Consider the following 15857-nt stretch of genomic DNA (forward strand, 5'->3'; position numbering starts at 1 on the left):
TTCCAGCGGCGCTGGCAATTCCCACCCCTGAACCCTCTCCCGCCTCGGGAGCCTCCAGATTTGGCTGTTTGTTTAAGGAAAATGATGAGTCAGTTTTTAAACAGCAAGAGCCTGTGTTTATCCGTGTTTTTCTCGGAAAACGAACCAAAAATCTGTCGGCAGCGGCTTCCTCAGCTCGCGCCATATGTCGGCTGCGCCACGGCCGCCAGATCCCCGGGGGGAATCGTCAGCATCCACGTTCCGGGGGTTCACGAGGTGATTTTGGGGGGTAACGAGGTGGTTTTGGGGGGGGTTTGAGCTCTCCAGCCGCTCCCAGCCAGAAGTAAGGAGGGAAAACAGCTGCAAAACGGCGGATTTGGGGATTATGGAACATCAAAGCGGCGTTTTTGGAGCGTGGGGTTGGTTTAAAGCGGGAATTCACTCATGGAGACGCCTCTGTGTTTTTAGGCCGGGCACAGTCTGTACGTTATCACCCCCCGAGAATTCCCTGCTCCTGGAACCCTTCGGCAATCTGTTCCCAGCACTTTTCTGGGTCACACCAGGCCCCTTCCGAGCATTTTTGGGGCAGGAAGCATCATCCAGCCTGGCCATGCCTCAGCTTTGCAGCTGCAGAATGGTGCCGTGGATGCACCCAGACCTCGGAATACCAGGAAGGGGGAATGTTCTCTGACAACCCTCACCAGCCCTATCAAGAGGTTATTTCCCAGGAAAACCTGAATTCTCTTTTCCCAGCAGCACCATAACCACTGGAAAAGAGGTGGGACTTGATCCTCAGCTGGAACAACGCAGGATCCGAGCCCCCAGCTCCGGCTTTGGGGTGAATTCTTGGGAAAGAAGGGAAAACGGAGATCCCATTCCCTGCTAGGAGAAGTGAAGTGGCAAAGCTGATGTTAAACTCGTCCTAAGCAACATCTTCCCAGGCAGGGGGAGGGACGAACTCTGTCCAGGTGTCTGCAGGTCCAAGGAGGGCGAATGTGGGATGGGCAGGGGCCAGGACAGGGCCAGGCTTCCCCGTATGGGCCAGGCTGGTCCCGGGGCAGGGACAGACCTCCCAGCACAGGCCAGGCTGATCCCAAGACAGATTCATGCCTCCCAGTATAGACCAGTCTAGGCACAGCACACGGCCAGTCCTCGCAGTATGGGCCAGATTAGTCCCTAGACAAGTCCAGTTCTCCCAGTAGGGGCTGGGACAAGCCCTGAACACTCTGCCCCGCGCTTCCCACGCCGTCAGTGGGGCGGGGACATCCCCATATCCCGTCCCAGTCCATCCCAGTCCATCCCAGTCCATCCCACTCCCCCCCCACTCCCTCCACGTGCCCCCCCAGCCCCCACCGCGCACGCGCAGACCCCGCCCAGCCCTTCCCGCCACGCACGCGCGGGCTGTACCATCCTTCCACAGCGGGGGGGGGGGAAGCCGGGAAGGACCCACGTCTCTTCCACGCGTCCCGCGTGGGTCTCGACACCACGAGTGCCCTCCCGATGAGCGAGCACGGGTGATTTCATAGCGGTTGCTCATTTACAGCGTTCCGGGCGGCCCCGGGCCCGCGGGGACGGGCGCGGGGGGGAGGGCGGGGTGGTACGTGCCGCGTGCTGGGGGCGGGGTCAGCGCCGGCGCTGCGTCTCTCAGGCCCCGGCGCCGCCGCCATGAGGTGGGAGCGGGGCTGTGCCCGCTGTTCTGGGGGATAACGGCGGTCGGGAGGCACCGGGGGGGACCGGAGGGGACTACGGGGTTACTTAAGAGCCGGGGCTGGCTCCCGGCTGTGCTGCGGGGCGGCCCCGGGCGCTGTGAGGCGGCCGTGGCCTCTTCAGGCCTCGCGGGAAAATGGCGGAGGGGGCGCGATGGCCGCGCTGAGGGGCCGAGGGGCCGTGAGGGGGGCCTGGGGGTGCGGCGGGAGGGGAGGGAGCGCTGAGCGGGGTGGGCTGGCTCGTCTCGGGCACTGCGGTCCTTGGATGTGCCCCTTGGAGCAGCGCGGCGTGTCCGGGGAGCTCGGGCCGCGGACTTGAGGGCGGGGTGAGGGTCCTTGAGGGGTCCTGGAGGGTCCTGAGGGGGATGCGGGATCCTGAGCCGGGTGAGGGGGTCTCCTGAGGGGTACTCTGAGGGGAGGGGGAGGGTCCCTGAGGAGGGTGAGGGTCCCTTGATGGGGGTGAGGACCCTCCCAGAGGGGTGCGGGTTCCCCTGGGGCGGTGACGGTCCCTGAGGGGGGGTATAGAGCTCCATGAGGAGGATGGCAGAGTCCCCTGAGAGGGTTGCAGGGTCCCTAAGGGGGGGTATAGAGCTCCATGAGGAGGATGGCAGAGTCCCCTGAGGGGGTTGCAGGGTCCCTGAGGGGAGGGTATAGAGCTCCATGAGGAGGATGGCAGAGTCCCCTGAGAGGGTTGCAGGGTCCCTAAGGGGGGTGAGGGGCTCTCTAAATCGGATGATGGGGTGCCCTGAGAAGGGCGAGGGTCCCCTGAGGGGGCTGTAGGGCCCCTGCGGTGGGTGCAGCCCCTCCCTGATCCTGTGCCCATCCCTCTCCCAGTATGCTCCGGCTCCAGAAGAGGCTGGCCTCCAGCGTCCTGCGCTGCGGGAAGAAGAAGGTGTGGCTGGATCCCAATGAGACCAACGAGATCGCCAACGCCAACTCCCGTACGTGGGGGGGCTGCCCTGGGCCGAGGGGCCCTGTGGGACAGGGATCCACCGGGAGTGTGGGAAGAAGGTTTTTGGGAAGCACAGTAACAGGGAGCTTGGCTTGGAATGATGAAATCATTGGGTCTGGGAAAGACCTCCCAAAGTCATTTGTTTCAGCCTTTGGATTAGGTAAAATTCAGCCCCTTGAGCAACTTCTTTGTACTGTAAAGTGGAATTTTCAGGATTTGCACTGAGGGGGTGCCTGGTGGCATCTTCTGAGGTAACAGTGAGGGAATCAGGATGGTTGGAGATTCCATGGCAGAAACAGGAGGAAAAGCAGGGCTCTGAGGAGAGCGCTGCCCTTCTCCTCGGTGTCGGATCCTCCCCATCCCTGTGGGATTGGGGTCAGTGCTGGCCTGGCGGTCCCACAGGAGGTGCTGGACGCTTTTGCAGGGCAGCAGATCCGGAAGCTGATCAAGGATGGTCTGATCATCCGCAAGCCCGTGACCGTGCACTCGCGGGCCCGCTGCAGGAAGAACACGCTGGCGCGGCGGAAGGGCCGGCACATGGGCATCGGTGAGTGCTGCACCCGCGGGCAGCAGCAGCAGCAATTCCCCATCTCCCACAGCTCCTGCTGCGCCCTCCCCCTGGGGAATCACCTCCCAGAGTCCCGGCACAGCGACAGAAAATCCCCGGGTTGGGCCAGTGATGGGGTTTTTTTTTGGGGGGTTTAAGAGGAGGGTGAAAGGCTTTGGGGGTGAGCGTGGGGTGGAGCTGGCAGGAGTTTGGGCTCGTTCTCACCCCGTTGGGCCGATCCAGGCAAGAGGAAGGGCACGGCCAACGCCCGCATGCCCGAGAAGGTGACGTGGATGCGGCGGATGCGGATCCTGCGGCGGCTGCTGCGCCGCTACCGCGAGTCCAAGAAGATCGACCGCCACATGTGAGTGCTGCCTCCCTCCCTGGGGAATCCCGGCAATTCCCAGCCTCGGGAAGGCGGGAGCTGGGCAGGGGTTTGATGCCCCACTGTGCCGCAGGTACCACAGCCTCTACCTGAAGGTCAAGGGCAACGTGTTCAAGAACAAGCGGATCCTCATGGAGCACATCCACAAGCTGAAGGCGGACAAAGCCCGCAAGAAGCTCCTGGCGTAAGTGGTGCCCTGGGCAGGGGGGGGTTTGTCAGGAATAATTCCCCCCACGGGTCATTCTGGGAGGGATCAATCCCAAACTGGGCAGCGCTGGCTGGGGGTGGAGAAATGTGGGATTGTGGCGGAGTTTTGTGTTTCTCCGAGGGTTTTAGTGCTCAGAGAGGTGGGAACTGGGAAATTCCTGATCAGCTGCTGGAGTGGGTGAATGATTGACCAGGAGAGGGCAGGGATTGCTAAATCCCGCTGTGTCCTTGGGGGGGGAAATGCTGAATGTCTTCATTCTGGGCTTCAGCAAGGACTCGTGGCCCTAAAACGGCCCCAGGCGGGAGCTGGGCTCCTCCTGGGCCGGAGTGAATGGAAAACCCCGGGATGCGGTGGGATCGTGGGGCGGTGCTGGTGTGGGACAGCAGGACCCCAGGGAGATCGGGGACAGTGCTGGGGCTGTTGTGAGGCTGTTCAGGTGCTCCTGGAGCACCCCTGACCCCCCAATCCCACAGGGACCAGGCGGAAGCGCGGCGCTCCAAGACCAAGGAGGCGCGGAAGCGCCGGGAGGAGCGGCTGCAGGCCAAGAAGGAGGAGATCATCAAAACCCTCTCCAAGGAGGAGGAGGCCAAGAAGTGACCACGGGCTGTCCCCTGCCCCGAGTGTTCTCCATCCCCAGGCATCCAATAAAACATCCTGGAGTCTTCCTGCCGAGTCTCTGTGTCTGCAGCGGGGAGGGAACAGGGAATTGCTGAAAATTTGGGGCCCTTTCCCACAGCCCCGGCACAGGGACAGGAGCGGCTCGGGCAGGGACCCTCCTGAACCTCCCCAGAGGAGGAGCTGAGGGTCTGGGGAAGGATTTGGGGGCCTCAGCACCCCCAGAGGGGAAGGACCCAGGGCTGGGAGGGGCCGGAGCTCTCACCAGGGAACCCCCAGAGCTGGGTTCAGACCCACCCTAAACTCCCCCAGCAGCTCCTTGCCAGCCCCATCCCACCCTGGGAATGGCTGGACAGATGGACAGAGGGACACGGCCTGTCCTGAGCCCACCTGGGGGCGTTCAATGAGCTGGGGAGGGTCCTTCCCCCCCCCCAGGAAATGGAGCTGAGACCCTCCCACCTCCTCACAGTGATGGGACCACCTGGGACAGGGCTGGGGGGTGCCCCCCATGTGTGACACCCCCTGTGTCTTGTCCCAGTGTCACCGTGAGGGGGGACAGCACCCACAGACCCCCCCAATTTGCACCAGGGACCACCCACAGACCCCCCCCCAAATGTGACAACCCCAACACCCAAGGGGGGGACACAGCACCCAACCCCCCCCCCCGCCTTAACCCCTGGAGGGGCTCTGCAAACACCCATTTTCTGCCCAAAATGAGCCAAATCTGGCAGAAATTAAAGGGATTAAAATGGGGGTGGTGACATGACACAGCAGGGGGCGGGTCTTGGATGGGACAAAGGGACGGGAGGAGCCCCCATGGAGTCCTCGCTGTCCCCCCCCATTGTATTGACAACAAACGCTGCCCCCCCTCCCAGTATTTACTGTCAACACCCCAAACTGGTCCCAACTGGGCCAAACTGGGCCCAACCCCGCTGACATCACCCCTCCCCGTGCCTATAAAACTGGGGGCGGGGCCACCCACCTGTCCCTGTCTGCTGTCACCGTCTGGCTGCGGGGTGTCCCCCCCCCTGCTGCCCCCACCATGCTCTTCTGGCACGGCCAACCCGACCACTACTGGTCCAGCCCTGGGGACATGTACCCCCTGCCCAGCTCCGGGGTGCTCAGGTACCCCCCGAACCCCCCCCAAATCCACCAGGTTTGGGGAAACTGAGGCACGGCCGAGAGCCCACCCTTTCCTGGGGGTGTTTTCCCGCAGGGACCCCCCCGTTCTGCCCTACCTGAAGCAGGAGGAGCCCAACGGCATCTCCACGTCGCAGCCGCCGCTCCCGGCGTTCCAGTACGTCCTGTGTGCCCCGACCTCTCCGGCCGTGCGGCACCACGAGGAGACCCTCACCTACCTCAACCAGGGTGAGTCTGGGGGCGCCGGGGAGGAGGGACCCCCCCCCCCCCCGCTGAGGGCTCAGCTCCCGCTCCCGACCCCCTCCCCCAGGGCAGTCGTACGAGATCCGCATGATGGGAACGCCCCGGGGGGACCCCGCCGAGGGCCGGAGGATGGTCAAGGTGAGCCGGGTGGGGACCCCCGGGCTGCGGGGGAACCTCGGGGCAAAGCTCTGGGCTGAAGTCCCGGTTCGGTCCCGGTGCGGACCCATCTCAGCCCCAGGCTGGTCCCAGTTCAGCCCCAGTTCAACTCAGGTTCGGTTCAAGTCCAGTCCCAGTTCTGCCTCGGTGCAGCCACATCTGCGTCCCCAGTTCCGTCTCATTTCGGCCTCGGTCCCTGTCCTACCCCAGGCCAGCCCCAGCTCAGCCCCAGTCCAACCCCAGCTCAGCCCCAGTCCAGCCCAGTGTCCCGTGGGGCCGTGGGTTCAGCCCCTGTCTGAGCCGTGGCCGTGGCTGACCCCTGTCCAGAGCGTGGTCCGGGTGGTTTTCCATGACCGGCGGCTCCAGTACTCGGAGCAGCAGCAGCTCGAGGGCTGGCGGTGGAGCCGCCCGGGCGACCGGATCCTCGACATCGGTGGGTGCCGGGGCTGGGGGGGGGGGGGGCCCGGTGGGGCCGCAGGGGCCGTGCTGACCCCCCTCCCGCAGACATCCCGGTCTCCGTGGGCATCCTGGAACCCCAAATCCACCCCACGCTGCTCAACACGGTGGAATTCCTCTGGGACCCCTGCAGACGCACATCCGTGTTCGTGCAGGTGGGAGCCAGGCCTGGCCGGGGCTTGGGGGGTCTCGGGAGGGCTCTGGGGGGGTCACGGCGCTCACCGACCCCTCTTGTCGTCCCCCCCCCCATCCCAGGTTCACTGCATCAGCACCGAGTTCACGCTGCGGAAGAACGGGGGGGAGAAGGGGGTCCCCTTCCGAATCCAGATCGACACCTTCGGGGCGGGGGGCAAGGGGGACCCCCCCGAGCACCTGCACTCCGCCAGCTGCCTGGTCAAGGTGTTCAAGGTATAGGGGGGCGGGGGGGAAACAGTGACCCCAGTGTGACCAGTGACCCCCCCACTGCCGGGAGATCCGGCTCTGAGCGAGGGGCAGCACCGGGGGGGGGGTGGGTGCATGGGGGGTCTGAGCACCCCAAGGGTCCGCGGGTGCCCGCGGGGGTCCCGAGGGGTCCCGGGGCCGCCCTCACCCCCCGGCACAGCCCAAGGGGGCCGACAGGAAGCAGAAGACGGACCGGGAGAAGGTGGAGAAGCAGCCGGCGCCCGAGCGGGAGAAATTCCAGCCGGCCTACGAGAGCACCGTGCTGGCCGAGGTGGGGCCCGGCCCTGGCACCCCCCGTGGGCCGGGGGTCCCCCGGGACCCTGCACCCATCACCCCCCTCCCTCCTCAGTGCCCCCCGTGGCCGGACGCGCTGGGTGCCCCCCACAGCCCCCCGGGCACCCCGGGGCTGCCGTCCCCGCACCCCTTCAAGCTGCTGAGCCCCGAGAGGTGAGTGGGGACCCCTGGACCTCCCCTCCACTGCTGGGGTCCCCCGCTGAGCCCGGTCCCCCCGCAGGGTGTGCGTGTCACCCGCCTGCGCTGCCGAGGGCCCCGCGGAGAGTCCTGGCGAGGTGAGGCAGCCGCCGCTGCAGCCCCAGAACCGCCCCCCCGGCCCCCCAGGAGGGGCTGAGGTTGCGCCCGCTTGGGTCGTGCCCCGCTGAGCCCCCGCTGAGCCCCCACAGGCGCTGAGCCCCTGCGCATCCCCCCTGGAGACGCAGCAGTGGCTGCTCCGGCGCCGCTTCTCCGCCTGCGCCCGCGTCTTCGCCAACTTCAGCGGTGAGACCCCGGGCCGGGGCGGGGGGCAGAGCCAGGCCCCCCTCCTGCACCCCCTGAGCCCCCGTGTCCGCAGGCGCCGATCTGCTGAAGCTCTCCCGCAGGGACCTGATCCAGATCTGCGGAGCCCCCGACGGCATCCGCCTGTGCCACGCCCTGGCGGGCAGGTGGGGCTCCCGCGGCGCCGGTGCCTCTTTTTTGGGACCCCCGTGAGGCTCCGTGGGGCTCGGCCTCACCCTGCGCCCCCCGCCAGACCCCTCTCTGCCCCCTCAGGTGCCCGCGGCCCCGGCTGACCCTGTACGTGGCGCGGGAGCCCGGCGGGGCTGAGGGTGCGGAGGACGCGGGATCAGGTGCGGAGGGGCTCAGGGGTGCGGGGAGGGGGCTCAGGGGTGCGGCAGCGCAGGGTGGGCACTCACAGCCCTGTTCCCCATCCCATCCCTTTCTAGGGCTGTACCAGGAGCTGCACCTGGAGCAGCTGACGGTGGCCGAGCTCACCGCGAAGCTGGCGGAGCTGCTGGGGCTGCCCCCGGGACAGATCCTGCGGCTCTCCCGGCAGGGACCCGCCGGCATCCACGTCCTCGTCAGCGACGCGGTGAGGGCACGGGGACAGCCGGGGAGGAGGGACAGACCCCGCGGCCGTCCCGGCCCCCCGGCCCCTCGGGTCCAGCCCCGCCGAGCTCCCCCCTCTGCCCCGCAGATGATCAGGAACCTCCAGGACGAGACCAGTTTCGTGGTGGCGATCGCCAAAGGTACCGCGGTGGCCGCGGGCGGGCGGGGCCGGGCAGGGGGCGATCGGTGGCCCCGGCTGAGCCGCGTCCCCGGCAGCCCCCGGCCCCGAGGGCTTCCAGCTGCTGCTGCGGTAGGACCCGGCCCGGAGCTGCGGCATCCTGGGAAGGGACATCTCCGCTGGAGCCAGAGCCGAGCGGGGATGGAGAGAGGAGCCCGAGGCTGGCACAGCCCCCAGAGCCCTCCCTCCGTCCCTGCCAGGCCCGCCCGAGCAGGGGCCGAGGGGATGGGACCCGTCCTGTCCCCGCACCCGCCGCGTGTCCCTCGCCGTGTCCCCGCTTTGTATTAAAGGACGGGGGACCGGCCCCGAGCGCGGCCTCGTCCCTGCGGCGCCCGCTGGAGTTTGGGGTCCCCAGGGTGGGTTTGGGGTGCGGGGACAGCCCCTCGTTCCCAGCAGTGGACAGAGCGGGGGACACCCCGGCAGAGCAGCCCCGTCCCACCCCGTGAGGACGGAACCGGCCGCGGCACCGAGCCCGGGGCAGCCCCAGCCGGCAGAGCCCGGTGACGCCTCATTCCATTCGGGAATGGGTTATTTTTAACACCGAATCCTTCCCTGAGCCCGGCTCGGGCAGAGCCGGCGGAGCGGGACCGCGGACGTCCTTGGGAGGGAACTCGTGGGGCAAAGGACGGGTTTGGGATAAACAAACCGGGAGCAGGAGAGGAAGGGGAGGGCCGGGAGGAGCCGGAGGACGCGGGCGAGGAGCTGGGGGGGCCCTGGGACAGCCCCGGGCCGGCGCTGCCATCACAGACACGGGGACAAGGGGAGGACACGGGGCCAAGGGGAGGACAGGGGGACAAACGGGAGGACACGGGGCCCTGGGCCCATCGCTGGAGGGGAGAAGGGAACACTCCCGAGCCTCCCAAAAACACTCAGTGGGGATCCAGAGCTTGGTCCCAGCACCTTTCCCGACTGTCCCTCTGTCCCCACGCCGCAGAGAAGGCGCTCGGGGTCACACAGACCAGGGCCACCGTAACTCCTCATATTCGTGTGTTTACTTCCAGTTAACGGCGTTGTTACACCCCCAGTGTCAAGGCAAGCACAGACCCCACCAGTTAAACATTTTCCAGCTCTCTCTGTCCCCCAGACCCAGGGAGGGCATGACAAGGTCCAGCTCCTGTGTCCGGTCCCTCGGACCGAGCAGCCGCTGGAAGACCCCCGAGTTAAAATGTGATAAAACCCCTGAGGACCCCCCGACCGCCGGGTCCTGCAGCGGGGTGGGGACAGAGCTGGAGATGGGAATGTGGGGGGGTTGCATAGAGGAGGGGGCAGCCCCTGGGGACCCCCGGGTGGGCTCAGCTGCACCTCTGGGGACAGAGGATGCAGCACAAAGAGCCCGGGGTGTGGCACTGCTGGCACAGGGACCGGTGGGAGCAGGGGATGGATTCCCTCATCCCGTAAAAAAATCAAACTTCCACACGAGGCCAGTCAGAGCCCAGGGACAGGGACAGGGACAGGGACAGAGACAAGGTGGTGAGGGGACACTGCGATGTCCCTGCTGGTGACACTCCCAGGATGGGTCCTTGGAGGGGCCAGGGGGGAATGAGGGGCTGGGAAGGCACGGAGTGAGCTGGGAATTGAAAAGTGGCTTCTCCTCGATTTTCTGCATCATTTTGGCCCCAGGAGGCTCTGCCAGGCTTTGGCACAGAGGGAGGGCAGAAACCTTGACCTGGATGCCAGAAAATAAAGCAAAAGGGAATAACCCCCCCCCCAAACACCCCCCAGGCCCCTCAAGCACACAACCCTTCATCAGAAGAGGCCAAGATGTTTTAAACCTCATTTTCCAGGACACTGTAGCCAAGAACCTTGTCACACTGATCCCAATCCACCCCTATCCTGCCAAAAAACCCCAAATTGTCCCAAAATCCATGACAGCAGCAGCCAGCCATGACCAACACAGAGAAAATCAAACGGGAATACAAAGGGAATTACAGAGGTGTGCAGAAAATAGGAATGTGTTGGTTTGAAACCACCCCTGGGACGGCACCTTCCACCTGCCCCATCCCCACCCTCTGTGGGAGCAGCCTCAGAATTGGGACCAAAGGTGCTGCTGTGTCTCCAAAGCCCAGAAAATCCTCAGTTTTGGATGCACTGGTTCTGCTCAGCCTCGCTGGAGGATCTTCTACTCCAGGACACCCCGGGCTGTTTCCCTGGAGAGGTCCCCGCTCCTGCCTGGAGTCTGGGGGCACCTGGAAGCCAGGGCAGCTGGGATTGGGCTGGAAGGCAGAGCCAGGCTCTGGGAAAACTCTGCTGGGAGGTGGGGACAGTCCAGCCTCTGCTGCACGGCTGGGGGACACAACCACGGAGGGTTCCAAGGCAAGGGAACAGCTCCGGGGATGAACTCCAAGGAGCCGCCCCACCCAGCCCAGGAGAGGTTGGAGACCAGGATTTGGCACAGGGAGGGAGCTTGGAAATGGGATGGGATCCTCATCCAGGGCTGGCTCTGTGCAGAACTCCATTTACACCTCAAAAACCCCAGGATGGAGCAATTCCTCCACATTTTGGGCACCAGCTCCCAGCTGGGAAGGATCCCAGGAAAGGACAGGGCTCGGAGCATCCGGGGCTACGAAAGGGGTCCCTGCCCATGGCAGGGGGGAACTGGATAAACTCTGAGGTCTTTCCACCCCAAACCATTCCATGACTCCATGCAAACACTGGGAGCACCCTAAAACCCCCCCTCGGGAGCTGCCCCACACAGGAGGTGGATTTTCCCCTACAAAGTGATTCCCCCAGCGAGACACGGCTTGGAAAATGGTGTTTATTGGTATTTATAAATATAAACATCAGGAAGAGTCCATTTGAAGACGGATAATTGACTTAAAAGGACACTGTCAAGAAGTTTGAGCTACCTTAATGCTGTCACCCTGGTCTGCAAACAGAAAATAAATTGCTTTGGGTTCTGTGTTCCGGAGTTTTCCCTGGAAAACTCGGCTCTGTTACAAAGGGATCAGTCAGCCCTGGCTCCAAAATCCCGCTTTTCGCTCTCCCCTGCCACAGTATGAACGAAACAAAAGTGTTTTTTGTTTGTTTGTTTGTTTTTCCCCGAGTTGTGCAAATCCTGTGATTGCCGGGTGACCCCTCGCCCGTCCAGTCTGTCACCACCATCTTCTGCCACCCCGAAACCTGGAGAAAGTTCTGGAAATGAAGGCGCCCGAGGAGAGGGGGAGAATCCACAGCGCTAAAGAGGATTTGAATAAATATAAGGGATTAAAAGCCACCTACAGGAGGGCATTGACAGTATCCTTTTAACCACAGCAGCCTGGAGTCGCTCCCAGCAGAGCGTGAGCACAGACTGGGGGGGCTGGGGGAGAGCAAGGGGTGCAGCTCCGGGGGCAGCCGGGACCCTCCTGCTGGGAACAGCGCATTGTCCTTGGAATTCCTGGTGGAAAAACACCGCCCCCCAGCCCCTAAAGCAGCCACTCCCAGTGCTGCACCTGCTCTTCCCCCTGCAGGAGGTTCCTCAGCACCGAGGGGAACCCAAGTCCTCGCTCCAGCCTCGCTCCCGGGCGCGTCCGTGGGCACGGATCCGTGAGCTCCCTCCACGGACAGCGGGAATGACGGACACAGCTCCCACGGACCTGCCCGGCTCTGAGCAATCCTGCCCCGTTAAACCCTTGGGATCTGCCCAGCAGTTCCACTCTGGGCCCCTGGAATTCGGTCAGTCCGGGCTCCCCTGGAGCACCTGCGCCGATTTTGCCTGAAACGTTCCCAAAAAGAGCAGCCACTGACCACCCCCCCCCCCTCCCCCAGAGCTGGGCCTGGCACATCCAAACCCCATCCTGGGGGTCCTTCCAGGGCACCACACTTACCTGTGGAAGGTGGGGAGGGCGGGAAGGGCCCCAGCGCTCACGGGGAGCGAGGGTGGATCCCAGAGCTGCTCCGACAGGGAATCCTTAATTCTTCACCAGGGCAACAAAGCAAAAACCTCTACTTTGCTTTTCCTTGGGGATAAAATGAAGGGATGGAGGGAAAGGACAGGAGGAGGGAACTCCCAGTCGCTGGAACACGGACTAGAACGTTCTCCCTGTACGGAGAATTATATATCTGAATATATATCATTCCCTGTATGGAGAATTTATCCTTGTCATCGGGATAAAACCTGGAATTGGGATTAATTTGGACACCCAATCCCTGATCACCCAGGCCAATAAGCCCAGGAGAGCCCAGCCTGGGGTGCAGCTCCCTGTGCTCCTTAAAAATCTTCCTGGCAGCTCAACACAGGCTCGGGCTTCTCACGGGAAAAAATTCCTTATGGAATTGTCGCTTTGGGCTGGGAAATTTCAAGAAATGACTGAAGCAGAAATTTGGGGGAAAAAAAAATTTAAAAAAAAGAAAACGGGGAAAAAAAAGGAAAAAAATAAAGAAAAAAAAGGGAAAAAAAGAAAAAAAAAGAAAAAAGGGAAAAAAGAAAAAAAAAGAAAAAAGGGGAAAAAAAAGAAAAAAGAAGGAAAAAAGGGAAAAAAAAGGAAAAAAAAAGAAAAAAGGAAAAAAAAAAAGAAAAAAAAGTAGGATGTGGAGAGGGTAAAAAATGTGGCATTAGAGATTCCAAGCTCTATCACAACAATTTGGGAAGAATCCGGGAAGCCTCTGAGCTGGATGCCACGGACACTGGAGAGATGAGCTTCCACAGGAGCATGCTCAGGGTGGGAGCAGGGAAGTGCGGGGGAATCCTGGACCACAGGGAAATCCTGGATCACAGGGAGATCTGGGATCACAGGGGAATCCAGGATCCCTGGTAAATCATGGCTCAGCAGCTGCTGTTTCATTCCCTCACTGAAAAACGGACATAAAACTCGGGGATTTCAGGTTTGTTGGGATTTTTCCTTCCGGCCAACGGCTGCGGGGTTAAAGCGTGTTCCTCTCCTCTCCCCTCTCCCCACTTCCAAGGACCTCAGTTCCTTTTTCCAACCTCACCAGCAGCATCAGTCACTCCAGTTGGGAGCCCTCCCCTCCTTCCCACAGGGGTTTCCCCGGGGTGCCCAGCAGGAATGGTTCAGGATTAGGCCAATCCACCTAGAGAAAAGCCGGCACAGCTCCAGCTCCCATCCCGAGTCCCTCATCCCGCTGGGACAGGTGGGATCACAGGGGGGTGTGTGGGTGGCTACAGGGCACCCCAGCCCTGCTCACTGGCCCTCGCAAATGACACTGGGATCGCTTTCCTCGAAGGTTCTGGTGTCCCCCGGAATTCCACGGGCGTGGTTCCAGCCTCAGTTTGCCGGGACGAGGTTCCAGTGTCATAGGATGATGCAGCATCTGCAGAAGCGCTGTCGGCTGCCGCCCACCGAGGGCGGGGGGGTCACCGGGGCGAAGTAGGCGTGGACTTTGATGTTGGGCAGGTGGGTCTGGAATGGGAAACACAGGGAAGGGCAGGGAATGGGTCAGGGACACGCCCTGAGCTCCCGGAGCAGGCACGGCCAGAAGTGACGGGGAATGGGTGGGTTCAGGGAAGGGGGAGTGAGGCTCCTCCCATCCCATTCACTGGGAGGTCGTGGGGAACAAAACATCTCCATCCCTGGGAGTGTCCAAGGGCAGGCTGGATGGGGCTTGGAGCACCCTGGGATAGTGGGAGGTCCCTGCCCCACAGCACTGGATGGGGCTTTAAGGTCCTCCCAACCCAAACCACCCAAAGATTCCATAATTTTTAAGATGTAACTTTGCAGATCCATATTCTCTGGGCAGAGAAAATGTTATTGCTCTTCATTTACGCCTGGAGAAAGGGGAAACTGGGAAGGAATCCTTCCCTGTGAGGGGGCTGAGGCCCTGGCACAGGCTGCCCAGAGCAGCTGTGGCTGCCCCTGCATCCCTGGCAGTGCCCAAGGCCTGGTTGGAGCACCCTGGGATAGTGGAAGGTGTCCAACCCAAACCACTCCAGGTTTCTGTGACTCCAAATCCACCGCTGACGGTTCTCACAACTCCTTTGAGAAGGAGCACCAGCTGATGGGGGCTCTGCCAGCTCCTCCTCCCTATGGATAAACCCTCGGGATCTCCCAGCGCTTCCCTGTCCCTGCTCACCCTGAGTCTCTTGATCCCAGCCCGTGTGATCTGCTGGCAGTCGTACAGTTCTATCCTCTCCAGGCTGTGGCAGCTCTTGAGGTGCTCCAGGGAGGCGTCGGTGATCAGGGGGCAGTTGTCCAGCTCGATCACCTCCAGGCGGTCGTGGGCGCAGGCGCCGTTCCCCAGGTGACGGATCCCGTCGTCCGTGATCAGCTCGCAGTGGGATAAACTCTGTCCCCAAACAGAGGGGTTAAACCCAGCTCCTGACATCCCCAAAAACCAGCCAGAACCTCGCTGGGGACAGGAGAGGATGGTCCATGGTTGGTGGGTCTGGGTTGGTCTGTGCTCACTCCTTGCACTGGAGCCACTGGGTTCTGTGGGTTTCTGACGTGCTTCCAAGGGGAAAACTTCCAGCTGGAGTGGGAAAATCCCTCCATGGGAGGGTGGGGAGGCCCTGGCCCTGTTGCCCCATCCCTGGAAGTGTCAGAGGCCAGGTTGGATGGAGCTTGGAGCACCCTGGGACAGAGGAAGGTGTCCCTGCCCATGGGAACAGGATGATCCTTAAGGTCCCTTCCAACCCAAACCATTCCATGATTCCAGGGGAAGGCAGTTCTGAGGGATGAGACCCACAGGGTGGCACAGAAATTCCAGGACACCTGTGCTATCCAAGAACCCACCTTTGGGACACCTCTGGCCTCACCCACTGTGGGAAGGACCTGGCCCTGGGTCCAAGAAGCAGCAGGAACACGGTGGCCCCCCCTTGGTGTGGAATTTCGGGGGGATTCAGCTGGAAAATCCTCGAGGAGGAAGCAGGGCCTGAGCCACGAGCTGGAATCAGCTTTGCTGAGGGATGACTGCACTGGAGACCCCACATTCCCACAGCTCCCAGGACAGGATCCCTCACGGCACAAACCCAGAGGTGACAGAGACCAAATTCCCAGAGATTTCAGCCCCAAAGGAATGCAGCTTCCCAGAGCCATTCCAGCTCCTGGCTGCCCTGCAGGATCCTCTCCCACAGACAGACTGACAGCTCCTGTGCAGGCAGATTCCCCTTGGAATTCTGCTCCTGGGAGAATCCCCAGAACCCTTTTCCAGGCCGCTGCGGGTGGCTGGCGTGGGATTCCTGCGAGCAGCAGGGGAGGGACACGAGGTTCCTCAGGGTCAGGTTCCCAGCAGAATCCTTCCAGCTGTGAAGTCAGGGAGTGTTTAAAATCCCTTTGTTTGGAGAAAGAAAATGCTGGAAGTGTCCCTTGGAATACTCACCAGGACCTGGAGCCGTGGACAGTGTATGGAAAGCTGGATTAGTGTACTGTCTGTTATCTGGAAAAGAAGGAAAAACCCTTTCATGCTGGTGCTGGGCACAAGGATTTTGTTCCCCCCCCCCCCCGCCAACTGAAGCAAAACTGCAGGATTTTCCCTAATCCATGAGATTTCCCCTCCTGAGCCCCTCAGGAATCCATCTCCTCATGGAAACCATCTC

The 15857-nt window shown here is 62.4% G+C and overlaps 3 protein-coding genes across 12 annotated transcripts in view; 2 read left to right on the top strand and 1 right to left on the bottom strand.

Annotated features, from left to right (window-relative positions):
* The first annotated feature begins 1596 nt into the window (after window positions 1-1596).
* RPL19 (ribosomal protein L19) lies at window positions 1597-4441 on the top strand. The gene is made up of 6 exons (XM_068996702.1): window positions 1597-1649; window positions 2520-2626; window positions 3062-3184; window positions 3428-3548; window positions 3643-3753; window positions 4251-4441. The coding sequence occupies exons 1-6, from the start codon at window positions 1645-1647 to the stop codon at window positions 4372-4374; spliced, it is 591 nt and encodes a 196-aa protein (XP_068852803.1). The 5' UTR covers window positions 1597-1644; the 3' UTR covers window positions 4375-4441.
* A 944-nt stretch (window positions 4442-5385) lies between these two features.
* LOC138099439 (transcription factor CP2-like protein 1) lies at window positions 5386-11611 on the top strand. Of its 7 annotated transcripts, none has more exons than XM_068996662.1 (15): window positions 5386-5517; window positions 5609-5760; window positions 5843-5913; window positions 6259-6364; window positions 6436-6542; window positions 6643-6795; window positions 6989-7099; window positions 7178-7275; window positions 7343-7397; window positions 7500-7602; window positions 7676-7766; window positions 7873-7949; window positions 8046-8191; window positions 8297-8348; window positions 11431-11611. In XM_068996662.1, exons 1-15 carry the CDS (start codon window positions 5435-5437, stop codon window positions 11445-11447), a joined length of 1422 nt encoding a protein of 473 aa, XP_068852763.1. In that variant the 5' UTR covers window positions 5386-5434; the 3' UTR covers window positions 11448-11611. The 7 variants fall into 7 exon arrangements, with proteins under 7 accessions (XP_068852763.1, XP_068852761.1, XP_068852762.1 ...); XM_068996660.1 differs by lacking the exon at window positions 11431-11611 and adding an exon at window positions 8425-8551; XM_068996661.1 differs by lacking the exon at window positions 11431-11611 and adding an exon at window positions 8425-8551 and having other exon boundaries at window positions 7509-7602.
* The window catches only part of FBXL20 (F-box and leucine rich repeat protein 20), a 39726-nt gene continuing 34992 nt past the window's right edge, over window positions 11124-15857 (bottom strand). For all 4 annotated transcript variants that reach the window (XM_068996680.1, XM_068996682.1, XM_068996679.1 and 1 more), the window contains 3 exons: window positions 15641-15697; window positions 14396-14608; window positions 11124-13725 (listed from right to left, as the gene is read on the bottom strand). In XM_068996680.1, coding sequence (XP_068852781.1) covers window positions 13618-13725; window positions 14396-14608; window positions 15641-15697 — 378 coding nt within the window. In that variant the 3' untranslated portion in view covers window positions 11124-13617. The remainder of the gene's footprint in view (window positions 13726-14395; window positions 14609-15640; window positions 15698-15857) is intronic.

Source organism: Aphelocoma coerulescens, chromosome 27 (assembly GCF_041296385.1).
Source record: "Aphelocoma coerulescens isolate FSJ_1873_10779 chromosome 27, UR_Acoe_1.0, whole genome shotgun sequence".
Lineage (NCBI taxonomy): Eukaryota > Metazoa > Chordata > Aves > Passeriformes > Corvidae > Aphelocoma > Aphelocoma coerulescens.